At 36.1% G+C, this 16952-nt stretch overlaps 1 protein-coding gene across 1 annotated transcript in view; it reads right to left on the bottom strand.

Moving 5' to 3' along the window:
- The window catches only part of ipo11 (importin 11), a 232764-nt gene that overhangs the window by 162104 nt on the left and 53708 nt on the right, over positions 1-16952 (bottom strand). The window contains exons 6-7 of the mRNA XM_079826503.1: positions 6114-6246; positions 5134-5192 (exon numbers count right to left, since the gene is read on the bottom strand). Of these exons, the coding sequence (XP_079682629.1) occupies positions 5134-5192; positions 6114-6246 (192 nt within the window). The remainder of the gene's footprint in view (positions 1-5133; positions 5193-6113; positions 6247-16952) is intronic.

Raw genomic sequence — 16952 nt, 5'->3', positions numbered from 1 at the left:
GCTGTTTACGTGGTGCGTCCGATGAGAGATTTAGAGAGTGCCTGCCGTGCCAGGATACAATCCAAGAACGGTCGTTAAATAGATGGAACGAGTCTGATCAACACAGGGCACAAGTAACACTCTGCTGGCAGATGGAAATTTCTGCACCACAAACAGTAAATTACAGCAGTAAATTTGCTCTTAACACTATAAATAATGGGATAATTGACTGTCATTTTAGCAGTATAAATGAAGTGAAAAGGTAACTGTGCATATTAATATACATTGAATTTCTTTATGCCTTAAGCTGCACTGCATACACAAAGAAGCACTCTGACAAAATCTGAAGGGGGAAAAAAAACGCTCATCTGCAACACCAACATCAAACACAGACAGCATTCAAGTATGAAGCCGTAATAAAGAAATCAATATTTTGTAGATATATACTTATAAATAAAAGACCATATACAATAAAAGACCATACTTTATATAAAATACACCAATATATATCATATTGAATTATTTTTAAATTGGAGAATTTTTTTAAAGGATAAAAAATGCATTAGTATAAACAGTAGCTTTATGTCTGGGGGCGTATTACAGAAACATCTTAACTTTAGAATCCTATCTTATCTGTTTGGTAAGCATGGCAATTTCAGTTAGGACCGCATTTAGGACAAAAACGATTACAGAATGACATTTCTTAAATGCATAATCTTATCTTAACTATGGATAGGAAACCGGTATTATAGAAGCATCCTAACTCAACAAAAAATCCTAAAAGCGGTCTTAACTTTAGGACAACCCCACTGGTGTCCTAACTTCAAAACTTTTTGAAATCCAACGGTAAATATCACAGTACAAAAAGCCTTTTTCAAGAATGACGTTACATTTATTAATTATACAGGACGTATAGCAGCGACGTTTGATGGTGAAGAGACTTTTGGAGGACCCAGAGGATGTGCTGTGCTTTGGTGATAAAATACTCGTAAATAATTACAAACTCCCACGACATGATATTGCAGTTAGTTGACTAATTGTGACCAACATTACAGAGGCCAACGAGCCGTCACGGAGCATTACCGGTCATTCTTCAAGTGACTAACGCCTTACTTCTTTTCTTTTTTCGCAAAAGGCGATTTATAAAACGATTTATAAGGCTTTAACTTTTCAGAGCTTATTAAAATTTCAATCTCTGCCGCACTGAAATTGAAAGCACGCCTTTGTTTCTCCATTTTGATTTTAGGTTTACCTCAGAAGCAGTTTGTGTGTTGTTGGTTGTTTGGTAACAGACCTGACAGTTGATTACCGAACTCGATGGAGCGGTTTAAGATTTCCCAATTACAGATAAGATGAGATTTTGTAAGATAGGATAAGAATCCTAAATCAAATTAAGATTTGCTTCTGTAATACGAAATTGTGAAAAATCCTAAATTAACTTATCATATCTTAAGACCTAAGATAGAAAGTTTCTGTAATACACCCCCTGAAGAGCATGTAGGCATGTATGTGTGTGTGTATGTATGTGTGTATATATGTATGTGTGTATATATGTGTGTGTGTGTGTATGTATGCATGTACACATTTATATATAAACACACATGCATACATACATACATACATACCACACACACACACACGCACGCACGCATTCATACAGTACATACATCATTTTTATATCATTTAAATAAATAAAACAAATTTACACAATAAAATTATATACAAATATAATGCAATCACTTGATCCTTGAAATATTTTAAATACAAGGAATCATTCGTTTTTTTAATTTAAATAAAAACAAAAAAAACATTACATTTTTTGGTTACACTTTAAGGTGTCATTGGGCCTATTTATGTGTTCATGTGTTTTTACTGGTCGATAGCTACATAAATATGTCTCCGCAAAACAAATATAAATCCGATCTTCAATTTACATGCTATATGCAAACTTTAATTGACACCAGTGAAAGCATCAGTTATGAGCTGTATTTTATTTTATAATTGATGTATTTTTCCTCAATTTTTTCTTTTTTTTTTTCAATTTCTTTTTCAATTTTTCCTCAATTTTTCCTGACAGTTGATTACCAAACTCGATGGAGCGAGTTAATATTTCCCAATTACAGATAAGATGAGATTTTGTAAGATAGGATAAGAATCCTGAATCAAATTAAGATTTGCTTCTGTAATACGAAATTATGAAAAATCCTAAATTAACTTATATCTTAAGACCTAAGATAGAAAGTTTCTGTAATACACCCCCTGAAGTGCATGTAGGCATGTATGTGTGCGTGTATGTATGTGTGCGTGTATATATGTATGTGTGTATGTATGCATGTACACATTTATATACAAACACACATGCATACATACACACACACACACACACACGCACGCGCACGCACGCACGCACGCACGCACACGCACGCATTCATACAGTACATACATCATTTTTATATCATTTAAATAAATAAAACAAATTTACACAATAAAATGATATACAAATATAATGCAATCACTTGATCCTTGAAATATTTTAAATACAAGTAATCATTCGTTTTTCTAATTTAAATAAAAACTAAAAAAACATTACATTTTTTGGTTACACTTTAAGGTGTCATTGGGCCTATTTATGTGTTCATGTGTTTTTACTGATCAATAGCTACATAAATATGTCTCCGCCAAACAAATATAAATCTGATCTTCAATTCACATGCTATATGCAAACTTTATTTGACACCAGTGAAAGCATCAGTTATGAGCTGTATTTTATTTTATATTTGATGTATTTTTCCTCAATGGGACAGAGAATGGCATCAGCATTGGTAAGATGAGTTAGTCTCACTTCTATTAATTATGATGTTGAGCTTCAGGATGCGGGCCATATCTATGGCGAAAGCGAGACTTCCTTCTCGACTGCCTTTTATGAAATATATTGATGTTCACTTGTTTCTTATGCCATTTGAAGCAGCGAACATATAAGCTCCCTGTGATGAGAAATCTCACAGGTGGCTGAACGCCCTGTGAAGTCCACTTCGGACACTGGGCATCAGTCAAAGGCAAACTGAAGATGCTCTGAGTTTGATAGGGATGGAGCAACGAGCATGAGGAGGATTGGGGGGAAAGGATTGGGATATTTTATGACAGTGAGTCTCAGGCTTTGAGCTGAAAGACAACATTAAAGTCCAAAAGACTCCAGAGAGACAAGAGAGCTACAGCCCTACTGGGAGAACACTGTTTCTCTGTAGCTTGGTGGTTGATTGATAGCCAGAGGCCGCAGCTCAATGAAAATATTCTCTTTTGAGTTGTCTTACCTCCTGAAGGGATCAATAATGGTGCCATCATCATTTCCTTTACCGCAACTAATAAGCTCAAATTCAAAACGTCAGTTGCATAGGCTCCAAAGATGTAGTCGTCCTGACAGTCTAACAAATGGGCTGCAGGATCAGGGGTTTAATAAAAAAAAAAACTTGGATCTTCTTTAAAGTAGAAAGGGAAGAAATGGAAACATCATATTCATTTTGAATATGCTGTGAATATTCAAAATGCATCACCCAGTCCAAATATACAGAAATATCCTCTTATGCTATATATAGACAGTTTGTGTATATGAAGTAATCCTAACTAAATTTCCTTTGAAACTAAAAAAAATACATTTTAAATCTCAGTGTTATTACATAAAATCTTTTCTGCAGTGTTGCACTGCACCAACAAAGCTACAAAACTTTCTTTCACTCATTGTTTCCTGCCAATTTCATTTTTTTTCAAAGACTCATTAAGGTTTAGGATGAATCGCAACAATGTAATCTGAAAATTATCTCTGATAAGCAAACTCCCACAGATGCATTAAGAGATGAAGGCACCATATGGGCTTCCTGCAGAGGCTGGCTTCACTTCAGCATGTGCTTTGTGCCGGCAAATTCTCCTCGCATCCAGATTACATCGTGACAAAACTCCCATTTAACCCATTTAAATACAACAAAGTGAACAAATAAATCACTAGTATTTCTTATGTGTCAGAGAAGGCAGAAAATGTTGTGTTTAAAGGAAGGATTTTCTAATGTTTTATGCACAACTACCTCAGGATATATGTAATGCATTAAATATTCACACCGACCTGTTTTTTTTCTCTCAACCCCTATCTTCCACTTGAGAATGAGCATCTAATTTATGTGCAATTATTTATTTTTAATGTCAGAACACCAACATCTTAACTCTCAGGTTGATTTTACGTGCAAACAACTACTCAGTTTCCAAATTTAACTTGACTTTCCTTTGAAATGCAGAGTGTGCAAATGGCATTTGTTGAAATATATAATCATATATATTTATATTCATATTATGAATATGAATTTCTATATATATTTAAAAAATTCACAAAATGTAAACCTTACATTGAAGTAAAACAATTGAAAGTAGGAGAAAAATCTCATTATGAAATAAGTGTTTTTCTCCAATGAATGTTGCCCACAATTATTGAAACCCCTAGAAATTCTTATAAGTAAAATATCTCTTTAGTATATTCCCATTAATTTTTACATTTTTTAGCGCACCAGGATGACTAGGAGCATGAAATTGTCCAGCCATGACTTCCTGTTTCACAGAAGTATAAATATGAGTAAACACAAAGGCCACATTCCCTTAATCATAATGAGTAAAACCAAAGAATATAGTTCTGATGTGCAGCAAAAGATTGCTGAGCTTCACAAAATAGAAAGTGGCTGTAAGAAAATAGCTAAAGCATTGAAAATCCCCATTTTCACCATCACGGCAATAATTAAGAAATTCCAATCGACTAAATATGTTACGAATCTGCCTGGAAGAGAACATGTGTCCGTATCGTCCTAACGTGCGGTGAGGAGGAGAGTTTGAGTGGCCAAAGACTCTCCAAGGATCACAGATGGAGAATTGCAGAGATTAGTTGAGTCTTGGGGTCAGAAAGCCTAAAATAAATATCAAACGGCACCTACATCACTACAAGTTGTTTGGGAGGGTTTCAAGAAAAATCCTCCTCGATCATCCAAAAACAAACTCCAGCATTTTCAGTTGTCAGACACGACTGGACCTGAAGAACCTGACCACTTCTGCTAGAAATCTTATAATAGGCCGTGGTTGAATCTTTTATCATCCCTTTTTTTGTAATACTTAAGAGCTCACCATGACTTCCATGTTGTTATGTGGCTCAACAAATCCATGCACGGTAAGCTTCCGAAGAACTGCAAGTGGAACAAAACAATCAATACAAAACCATTAGATCTTACAGACTTTAAATGACTAGTACTGAGTAATATTACCATATACGCTGAATGAGGCAGAAGAAAAAGCCTCAATACAACCATACATGCTAAGTCTACTGCTCAATAAATATAATAGTTAACTTATTTCACTCACTTTGACTAGGATATACATGAAAGGTTAAGAGAAAGTCTACCATATAAATCACAGGTTTTAAACTGCCTTCCATTTCTTTTAATGTATTCATTTTTAAAACGTCTTTTACATTCACTAACATATTAAAAATAATCCTGCAGAGTAACTAAACAAAAAAAGTACAAATATTCCATATATTCTCTCAGTTAATAGTCAAGAAAGCAATAATTCAAAAAAATATATAAGAATAATAAGTCATTATTCAAGTCAAGCACTAAAAAGTAATTAAAAAAAAAAAAGACTTGGCATTATTACTAATTTGATTTATAGCCATGTTTATTACCAAATTGAAAATGTTACATTTAGAAAAGGAATGATAGTGGATTGATTCGTTCAACTTTAGAGGTTTGGAGGTATTCATCTACGTTTGAGTGAAAACCGCTTCTATTTTCTCACAAAATGCATTTTTATTATACATTAATACTGATTCAATGAGTTTGCCTGACAAACAGACCAGAAATTAAATTAGCAGTACCGTTTCAGTTTTTAAGCCTAGCTCGCTGTTCGTGTTCGATTGTGGAGGGCTTAAAGCTACTAAAATTATCCAGCAAGTGAGTGGTTTGCAACATTAACTCAACCAGTGTCTGTGCTTTTATGTATAGTCTACAATCTGGAGCAGTCGTAAGTGGGGAAATTTTCTAAGAAGCAATAAGTGTTTCAGCACTGTCCGTGTGTGTGTGTGTGTATGTGTGTGTGTGTGTGTGTACCTTTCAGAGAGAGCAGCGTACGCTCCAGGGAGCTAAGAGCAGTCTGTTGGTCTCCAGCGTAGATCTGCTGTAGGAATGTGTCCGTGTGATGATTCCACAGAGAGCAGGCAAAGCTATAGATGCTTGACGCCAGCTAAAAAAAAAAAAAAAAAGACAATAACAGAGGGACTAAATAAGCATTTCATATACCGTTTCTGCGTTGATTTGATGCACTTACTACGCTAACTTTACTTTGGTGCACCAAAGACAGATAAAGCCAGTACCCAATGCTACTACTGTGCATCAGCTGCAGGATTACCCAAAATGCTTTTCTTCGTGAGGGAGAAATTCACATTTTTCACTCTACTTGCACCCCTGGGCCTACAGCGGATCTAGATGATGCTGCATCAGCTCTTTAATGATTCCTGGTGTAATTTGTGACACCAAAAGCCAGGAAATCCATGACTGGAGCTGCTGACTGACTAACTAAATGGAGTTATAGATATTGAAAATATCCTTTTTCATTATTATCTCCATTATTTCTTTACAAGTATGCAGTTATAATATCAGCTAATATTTGCTAAGTCTGAGAAAGCGAGAGAGAGAGCATTGCAGGTTCATTCATCATACAGTTAAATAATAAAATAAATTAATAAAAACATCACTAAGAAGCACAAGAGCTGGAGGACATAAGTCTTAAAATACAAGGCATTGGCATTGTAGTGTAAACTGTTAGCAAAAAAAAAGTTACTTTGATTGTAACATATAAGGATAATCCATGGCTAGTTGTGCATTAAATGATTTTATTGCACGACGTGGGGTCAAAGAAACTTGCGTGAAAATTGCTTAAAGCACAGATAGATGTGGATTATCCCATATGTGGATATACCATGGTCATTTGCCAGCAATGACAATTTAAAGCTGTTATTGATGTTTGCAGCGCCATATTTGACCAGAACGTAAAATTTATGGTTATTTTCATCAGTTACTGCTCGTTAGGATCTAGCATTCTGCCCACTTTGAATCAGACATTGACAAAGCAGTGCGTAAGATAGCGTTTATTTGAATGAATGAATTACAGCATTTAATAGAGAGAGAGAGAGAGAGAGAGAGAGAGAGAGAGAGAGAGAGAGAGAGAGAGAGAGAGAGAGAGAGAGAGAGAGAGATACATACCTGGTTCTGATCAACGTCTCGATTAACAACGAAGCTATGAGTTTTTAATTATTTCAAAATAGCAATGTAAACCCCTCGTTGCTGAGAAATATAATGTAGCGGTGATTCAGTAGCGAAGCTATTTTATTACTAAAAGTCATGGGGTAGCATTGATAAGTTTCTGTGTGCACCGTGATCTCCACTCTGTGACGCGTGTGCGTGCATGTATGTGTGTGTCTGTGTGTGTCTGTGTGTGTCTGTGTGTGTCTGTGTGTGTCTGTGTGTGTCTGTGTGTGTCTGTGTGTGTCTGTGTGTGTCTGTGTGTGTCTGTGTGTGTCTGTGTGTGTCTGTGTGTGTCTGTGTGTGTGTGTGCGATTCACTGAAAACAGCTCATTAACGGTCTTAAACAGTTTTGTTGCATACCTTCCAGCCATGACAGATATTCAGACAGACCATGAAACTAAATTAATAATACATTTAAAATATATAAACAGAAATACAGTATGAAATAATAAAACAATTTATAACTTTATAACAACTGTTTCCTCCGTGAATACGTTTTTAAATTATAATTTTTTTCTGTATTGGCGAAGCCTCACTTTTAGTAGCCATTACTTGAGTCTTCAGTTTAAATTTTTTTTTTAACAAAGTTTAAAGAACAGCATTTATTTGAAATAGAAATCTTTAGTATCGTCACTTGTGATCAATTTGATGCATTCCTGCTAAGTACAAGTATTAATAAATTTAAAATGTTTACAATTTTAAAACTTTTGAATGGTAGTGTAGATTAATATATAAATAGAGTAAGATACTAATATAATACATAATATATAGATAATATATATAAATGAATAGTGTTGCAGTGTCTTGATGCTAGGGCAATTGTTTTTTATAGACACAAGATTTAAAACCTATAATAAAATAATCCATAACTCAATAAAATCATTATTTCATGCCCGTGTAGCCTATTTATTCAATGGGTAAGCAGCTGTGTAATTAGCAGAATAACGTACAGTCAGCCGTGCATTTATTCAAAATAAATCCTGACAGGGTGATCATTTACAAACCTGAAGGGGTTTATTTTGCAATAATAAACAGATGAGATCAACATTCACTCAGCAACACCCAAATATTTCTAAAGGGCAGTGATTTTTTTTAAAGCTTAATTTATTTCAGGCATTACAGCATCAACATAAATTTCCATTATGGGAAAAACTAACACAAAAACAACACACACTGTGATTCATTCATATAGTTCACATTACAAAATCATCCAGTGCGCAGAGAAAAACAGTTTCTTCATAGCTTAAGGACAGTGACACGTCAGCAGTTATATCTTCCACGGTTCATTTAAAGATATTCTTAAACCACCAGAGAGGACGCGAACACGTCAAAGACTGCGGCACAGAACGCTTTCCTTGAAGAGCACTTCAGAGGAGCTGCCTGACATGAACAAAAACTCAATCTGTTTTCTGCTTTGCATAGTAGATGATGATTAGCATTAATTACATATTTGAGTTGCATAATAAATTACTTTGTGTATAATGATAAATGGCATTTTCAGGGGAGGAAACAAACGTCATGATGACTACTTGAAAGAAAAGTACAATTCAATTACTATCAACTCTGAAACCAGAAATGACTAAGGCAGCTGTTACTGGAAAAAATTAATTAAAATGCACTTATGGAGAAAAGCATCATATTCTACTAAAGTATTAAAGAAGGTGTGCGTAACAGTGAGGTTGCAAAGAATGCAATTTGCAACGGGCACACATCTACCCTGACTGGGGTTTGGCCTTCTTATCACTATGGCAACGTTCTTGGCTGAATCCCCTTGGGAGATGCACGAAAAGTGAAAATGTATGACCCGCTTCTGTACATCTTAGAAAAAGTCGGATACACAAAAAAAACTGCATAGTGCTATAGGCATTAAAAGGTGTGACAAAAGGATATGGCACTTTACACAGACAGGGTTAAAAAAAAAAAAAAAGGTGTGAAAATGTGTTTTCCTTTTTCAAGAAATGGTCGGGGAAGGGGGGAGCGGTGGATAGTTGGGGAATTGAGGTTTGCAACCCTCTTGAATACGGTTTAAAACCCTCATTTGTAAGAAAGACATTTCCATCTAGCTAGTTATGACTAGCTATAAATCCAACATTTGTTCTCAAATGTTCTATAGTTAAAAATGTAAAAATGAAAGACAAATTTAAAATTAATTGAGTTTAATAGTATATATTAATGTATGCAACCAAAAATAAAAATTCTGTCATTAGGAACCCTCATGTCATTCCAAACCTGTATGACTTTCATTTTTGGGTGAACTAACCCAGACATAGCCCCTGTCCCAAATGGAACACTAAGCCCTCACGTTCTTCCACCGAGTCCACACTTTCATGACATAATGACTGTCGGGTAGAAGTCTGCTGTGGAGCTTGCACGTGGAGGCAGCAAAAGGGGGCGATCCGTAAAGGGGAAGATCGTGAGTGAATATGGGGTGCCCTTTGGGACAGGGCCTTGGAAACACCCTATAGTGGTATGCGGCAGCCATTGTAAGTCCACAAGACCGCAAGTGCACATGAAGAGTTACATTTTGGTCAGGGCCATAGTCTACCATTCAATAGTTTTAACATGGTCAGCAGTGATTTTTTTTTCAATTAACACTTTTATTCAGCAAGGACCCATTAATTTGATCAAAAGGGACAGATTTTATTCAATTCTGATTTCGATTTGATATAGATTCATTTGGATATATATCAGGTACAGTACATGGCACATTTTCTCAAGGGGAAAGGCTGTAAACTATACAGGGAACCCTGTCAGTTGGTACATTACTATAATATTAAAGGTTAAAATTAGCTTTGTACACAAACATTTAAATAATATAAGGATGTTTTTACAATCAATCTTATAATAATAATTTTTTAATGAAATAATTGTGTTCAAATTCTGTTTCTCACAATCATAGGGCCAGATTTATTAACAGCCTTTGGCATTAAAAAGACTACTATTTACTAAAGACTAGTGCTGTGAATCGATAATTTTTTTTAAACTAATTAATCACGATTAATCGCAATAAAAAAAAACATTGGAGTTTTTAATATTTTGATATTGTAATAATTTCAGTTACTCTCCAAATTAATGAAGAAACAATTTAAAGACAGTATATTTTAAATATTTGTTGTAATGGCATCTTTTTATGAATGAAGGCCAGTATCACTGATACTGATACTAATGTCTCTATGAAACATTAATGACGTTACATTACAGTATAACAGAAAGCTACCAATTTCAACATTTATTAGGCTTTAAAAAATAACAACTTTTAATTTAAAGGGTAACTAAACCCCAGCTCAGAGCTTAATTCCACCCACTGGCAATTTTTGAAAAATGCTGGAAAAGTGGGCTGAGCCCAGCGGAGACCGAGGGGACGAACCGAGGGCGGGGCTGAGCGGAGGGCGTGCACCTGAGACCCGCAGTGACGGATTGATTGACAGCTGTCTGACTCACGAGTCGCAAAGATGGAGAATGACTGGAGTGACGCCAGCTTTGCAACAGAGCAGCCATTCTCCTACCTTCACCTGAAGTGGAGGAGGGTGAATTGTCAGTAGACACAGACCCAGAGCCTTATCAATGTTAACCACTGGCTCAAACTGCGTTAACTCCCGATGTCGACGATGCTAGTGAAGCAGCAGCGCAAGAGAACGGACCTAATCTATGAACAGTCAAATCCTTACACTAGTGATGCACCGATCATGATTTTACATGGCCGATTCCGATACCGATTTTTTTCAAGAAAACTGGCCGATTCCGATACCGATTTCCGATTTAAACAAAAAAATTTACACAATAAAAGAATGAAAGTATACATGAACAAGATGTTTATTTGGTATTTAACAGGCTAAATTGGCTTTTGGCTAATGAAAATACGTCCGCAATCGGAAATTAACAGGAAATTGAATTGGAAATTAAAAGGCTGAAATGTGAAATTAAAGGCAACAACTGCATATTCTGCAATCCAAACAAAGATGTTACTTAAATCAGCATTTGTTTTTAAATTCAGTGTAAAGAAACAAAGTCATTAAATAAAACGTATATAATTATAATATAAAGTAAAAGTATATAAAAAAAGTATATAATTGTTCCAAAATGTTAAATCAAATAATGTTTAGTGCAACGAAAAAAACTAAGATGCTACAGCAGGTGCTTTTTAAATCAAATTAAGTCAATGTAATTTTAATGTAAAATAGAAATGATCATCCTATAGGCTACAGAACTGATAGTATTTCATTTCAAAAGTGTATGCATGTTCTTCTTTAGGCTAGAAAAAGAAGTATTTAGGCTTTTTCACAAGTTAGTCTGTTTCGTTCTCATCCGATCCAACACGTGAGAAGCTGAGCTGAACAAACGCTCACTATTTACGTCTGTGCAGGGCGCGGAGAGGTAAGCTCGCGCAGGAAAGCGGCTCTTCATTCCCTTCAGCGTATCTCGTCTCTTCCCTCAGTTCTCCAGTTTCCGTTTGTAACACACAAGTGACATGTTCGCGAATGATTGCAATATAGGCGTATGTGCACGCGGGCGCACTTCCGGAAAAATCGGCAGAAAAATACAAAGAAAACCGTCCGGTTGCCGATCGCGCGCTAGAAGCGATCGGCAACCAGTTCCGATTTTTGGCCGGTCAACCGGTGCATCCCTACCTTACACTGAATGCCACTAAAAATAGATCAGATATCTGATATACATACGATGTATTTTCATTCAAATTAACTGAATCAATAAGCAGCGCAGGACCAATAAGTCCAGACCTAAAAGCCTATTATAAACAGATTTCCTAAAATAAATGAAGACTATATACGCCAGCACGTTACGGTATTGTTATTCGTCACCGCAGCAACCACTTGCGTGTCAGGGTTTGAAAGCGCGTCTCATGTATGAAAATTATCTGTACACATGACGGGCGGCAATAATATCGCAAGAAAAGCCTGACGTGTACTGACAACTGCATTATTTAACCGTATTTTCTTCAATACAATGTTAAAGCAAGTGTCAAGTCAGTTTCATTCATACTGTTTCTACTTCATGTAACATGACAGTTCATACTGGAGTGACATTTCTGAGGGCATGGTGAGCTCGTGCCAGGGGCGCGGATAGTGAGCCGTTGGAAGTACCATCCTACGTCACGATGTACCACAACGTCCAATAGGAAAATTAAACTGCAGTAGCCACCGTTCAACCTTAAGAGGGCAGCACTTTGGCGGTTTTACACCATATTTTATAGAATTAAAACACTTTATACTCCAATGTTAAAACATTTACTCTAATCAATGAACAGCATTAATAAAGCCCCAGTATTACAGATCTGTTTTTAACTTAAAAAGTTGGTTTAGGGTTTAGTTACCCTTTAATTGAACTTAAAACAATCTTTACATAAACCCATTATAATAAATGTTATATACCCATGGCCTTCCCTGATAGACGGGGAAGAAAATTTTTATAAAGTTATCAACACCTTTCTTAACTGCATAAATAATAAATGAAATATAGATTAATCATCATTAAAGCTAAATATTTTTCTGTTCCCGTTCTTCTTTGATGAACATTAAAGGGGTCATGAACTGACTTTTTTTATACTGTTGTCTGAGGTCAACTTATGACGTTTACGTGGTTTTTACATTCAAAAACATCATACTGAATAAGTAATAGGCTATTTTCTACCCTGGTTTTGAGGCTCTCTCAAGAAACACTGGGTTTTGATGGGTGTGCCGCACTGAAGACTTGGAAGTGAACGCCCACGGCTAGAATTGGATAACAGTTTTGCTTATTTAATGAGCTTCAGCTCCCCTCGCAAAATATCTTTATCAAACAAACACAATGATTTATCTCATTTTTGTATTACTTGGCCCGCCCGATTGGTGGATATAAGCACGAACCGTGCATCACACACACACACCAAGTACGTTGCAGACTGCATGATCAAAACTTACGCGATTGTATTTTTCCTTCAAATATCAAGTCAAGAGAGTGAACGCACATCAAGAAAGGAATGTTATTTCACTATTTAAGATAGCCAGTCGGCAGGCCGGGCTTACGTTTTGGTAGCCCGTCTGGAAAACACATAGCCCCGGGATGTTGGGCTTTGCGAGCCCTAGCCCATACATGTCCGAGTCTGATCCCGATTCGCAATGAACCAACAACACCACAAATAAAGGATTCTTCAGCCTTTGACAGCGTGCTAATGTTAGACACGTACACATAATCAATAGATATCAAACAATCTGTAACAATGCAATACTATCACATAAAAAACATTTTACTCCCATAAGTGTGGTTAATCTCATCCTGTCTGCAAATCCAGTCTCTTGTTTACAAACGAATCCGGTGAAATAAAAGAACAGACGCGCAATGTCTTCCCCACGTGAGCTGGATATTCTTTAAAAATAAAGTTCATCCATGCATTCATAATATTGGAATCCGAATGAAGCTTATGCGGTATGCTTAGAAATTCTATCCGGTTTAGCTCCATGTAGGCCTGTGTTATGTTAGTGGCACGAGTCGGTGGGCGGAGCTAAAGAATCAAGCATTGTTCTTCTTCTGTTCTACACTCTGACGTCATAACCTGGCACATTCTGAGGTCGAGCGTTTGCTGGGCCTGGTGTCTATAAAAGCTTTTCTTTGACTAACAAGGAAGTTTTCAGCTCTGAAACAGGATATTCTTATATTACCATGACCTTTAATATATCAAAAGCTCAAGGGAAAGTTGATTTCTCAATTCATCACCCCTTTAATGACAGACATCATCGGTGCTGCTGTCACTTTAAGATCGGCCGCTGCTGAACATGACACGGATCTGATGCACTGTCCCGCGCATCTCATTTTCTTACAAGTTCATTTAAGAACTTATTTAACTAATTTAAGACTACTGAACTAGGGAGCGGATTAGACAAACCCACACAGACAGGACATTGACATACAGCGCGTTATCTTGTGTCTTGTCGCGCTTAGATTGTTTAAAAGCATTTACATGAATAGGAGCGTGATCATATAATGTAATATAAAAACGGACTGTGTTAATTGCGTTAAATATTTTTAATGCGTTAAACTGAAAAAAATTAATCGCCTACGTTATAACGTGTTAATTTGCCCAGCACTACTAAAGACACAAAGAGGAAATTAGTGGTGAAAATAAATTATGAATAAATTAGCGCCGAAAAGGCATGGACAGAGTTATTGTTGAGGCGAACCTTATTGCATATGCATTTGTAGGAGTTTCCCTTTCAGGTGCAAAATTTATGGGAGGAGAGTATTTCAATGAATCATGCAAGGTGATTTACTAAGGTTTGCGCTAGTCAATTTACTGGTATTTGCACCATTATTTACCGCCTCAAAAAAGCATGTCTTAAGCCAGACGCTAATTTGCGCTGCCCTTGGTAGATTGCGTTGGTCCTTATGCAAATGATCCGCTGCGTTGGTGTTCTTTAATGTGTGCGTCATCAGTAGATCGCGCACAGAACTTTCCATCAGCGCTTTTTTGGGATTGCGCTCCCTGTTTAGTAAATCTGGCCCTTAGTCTCCACTGTGTAGGAACAATCTGAAAGAATCAAAAAGTAGACTAATTAAGTGATGGTTAACTTTTAGACTGCACATGGAAAGTGCATTTCTACACATTACATCAGAACTCAAAGGTGTTGCATTACTGTTTATACTGCTTGTTTTGTAAGTTTCCACAACTAAGATCACAAAGAGGCAGTAATATCAATATTTATTAAGTTATATTTCACATAAAAACAACATCTAAATTCTTATCACACACTTTCTTAGAAGCAATCAATATTGACTTGGCTATCGATTAAGGTCACAGAACTGTTCCCTCTGTCAACTCCAATTCAACAGGATCATATTAATCTGCTGTCAGTGATGCTTTAACACATGAGGTTGTGATCACAGTATACTGTATTTCCCTGGACATACTTTGGTCTTGCACATGTGGCACATCATTTACACCACTGCAATAGCCATAGTGTTGCAGAAGACAAAACGCACTCGACATGTCGCTACAGGCACAACATCTTGTGAACGGATAGTTGCAGGGAATAGAAAGGGAATAGAAAGAGTCTACAAAGGACAGGACAATAATAAAGGACATCTATGCATTGAAAAGTGACCTTGGGAATTACATACAACACAAATTCCCATTTGGTTTTGCACATTGCATTACAGACAACTGCATATATTATTGCAGGGGCACTGCTTAAGGAGCCGGTGTCTCCTCCCAAAAAAAGGACAATGATAAAAATCGAAATATGAGATCACCATCAAAATGTGACCTGTGCTGGCAAAATGAGTCAGAATGCACACAGGCTAGTTACGAGCTACAGGCAAAACAAGTGAAAAATGTTCAATTTTGGTCGACTTTATTGCGTGAGTCTGACCCAATGAAATGTGATTTTCAAACTCATGCTGATGTAAACAAAACGGTCTTACTCGCGCTGACAGACACATCCCAAGCATGCGCACAATCCTGATATAACACATATACGCAGAATTACAGTATTTCAAAATATCTGGCAAGTATTCATGCAAATATTATCTGTTATGTCTTCAGTGAAAGTTTGGTTAACTGTTGAGGAAAAACATCTGGGGCTGGATTCACGAAAATCTTCTTAAGAAAGAGTAAAATTCTTAAGATAAATTCTAAGAAGTTCGTAAGAATTTTCCTAAGTGCAATTCTTGAAAAATTCTTAAGAAGTTCTCAAATATTTTCTTAAGAACATCTTAATTTTTTACGCAAGAAGAAAATAAAAGGTGTTATATATGGTGTTATTTTATTGAAAGGTATTACTGAAAGCCCGTCTTTTTGCGCTTCCTGCAGATTACCACTCAATGTCGTGTTTTTAATGTGGTGTGTCTGTAAAATAGTTATTTTATAAGAGCCTAACCGTTTATCAAGAAAGCTGCTTGGGTACAAGATCAACCGTTAGATCTACACAAGACGAATCATATCTCAGAGACATCCGAGCCAGCGGCAGACGTCAGAAGGACTAGCCGAGGAAAGGCTGCTCTCGGTGGGGTTAACGAACGCTGAACACCCGGTGATCGCCTGGATCTCACAACTCCGAAAACAGCAGATAAAATTGTAAAATAGGCACTCTCTTTATTAATAAACCACAGATTTAATCTTTAAACAAGTACATTCTCGCCTGAAAAAGTCTTAAAACTACAATTTGTGACACATTAATAGTAGTATTTTTTAAATTATGCGGGGTTTCTCGTCCGCTATTGAGGCTTGCTGGGTTGCTGGTTTTATACTCGTCCATATGGTACTATTATTAGTTATAAATATTATATTTAGCCAGCTACTGTTATGTTGTAATGCTTACTATTTGAAACAACCCAATAAATTCGTTAAACATCTTACATTTGCGTATTTAAGATAGGTTGGAGGTTATCCTAACTTTAAGAAGTTATTAACGATGATTTTAAAGAACATTCTTTTCGTGAATATGAATACTTCTTAAATTTGATCTTAAGAACAATCATATGAAAAAAGATAAGAACATTCTTAAGAAAAGTTTTTGGGAATACAAAATATTCTTATATTTTTTCTTAAGTTAGAAAATAAGAAATTGGCAGTTCAGAATAATTTAATTCTTAAGAATGTTTTGTGAATCCGGCCCCTGATGTGTATCATTATATTAGATCTGTGCACTACACAGA

Source organism: Gobio gobio, assembly GCF_949357685.1.
Source record: "Gobio gobio genome assembly, chromosome: 10".
Taxonomy (NCBI): Eukaryota; Metazoa; Chordata; class Actinopteri; order Cypriniformes; family Gobionidae; genus Gobio; species Gobio gobio.
Note: the sequence above shows the minus strand (reverse complement) of the source record. Positions and strands in the feature narration are given on the sequence as shown.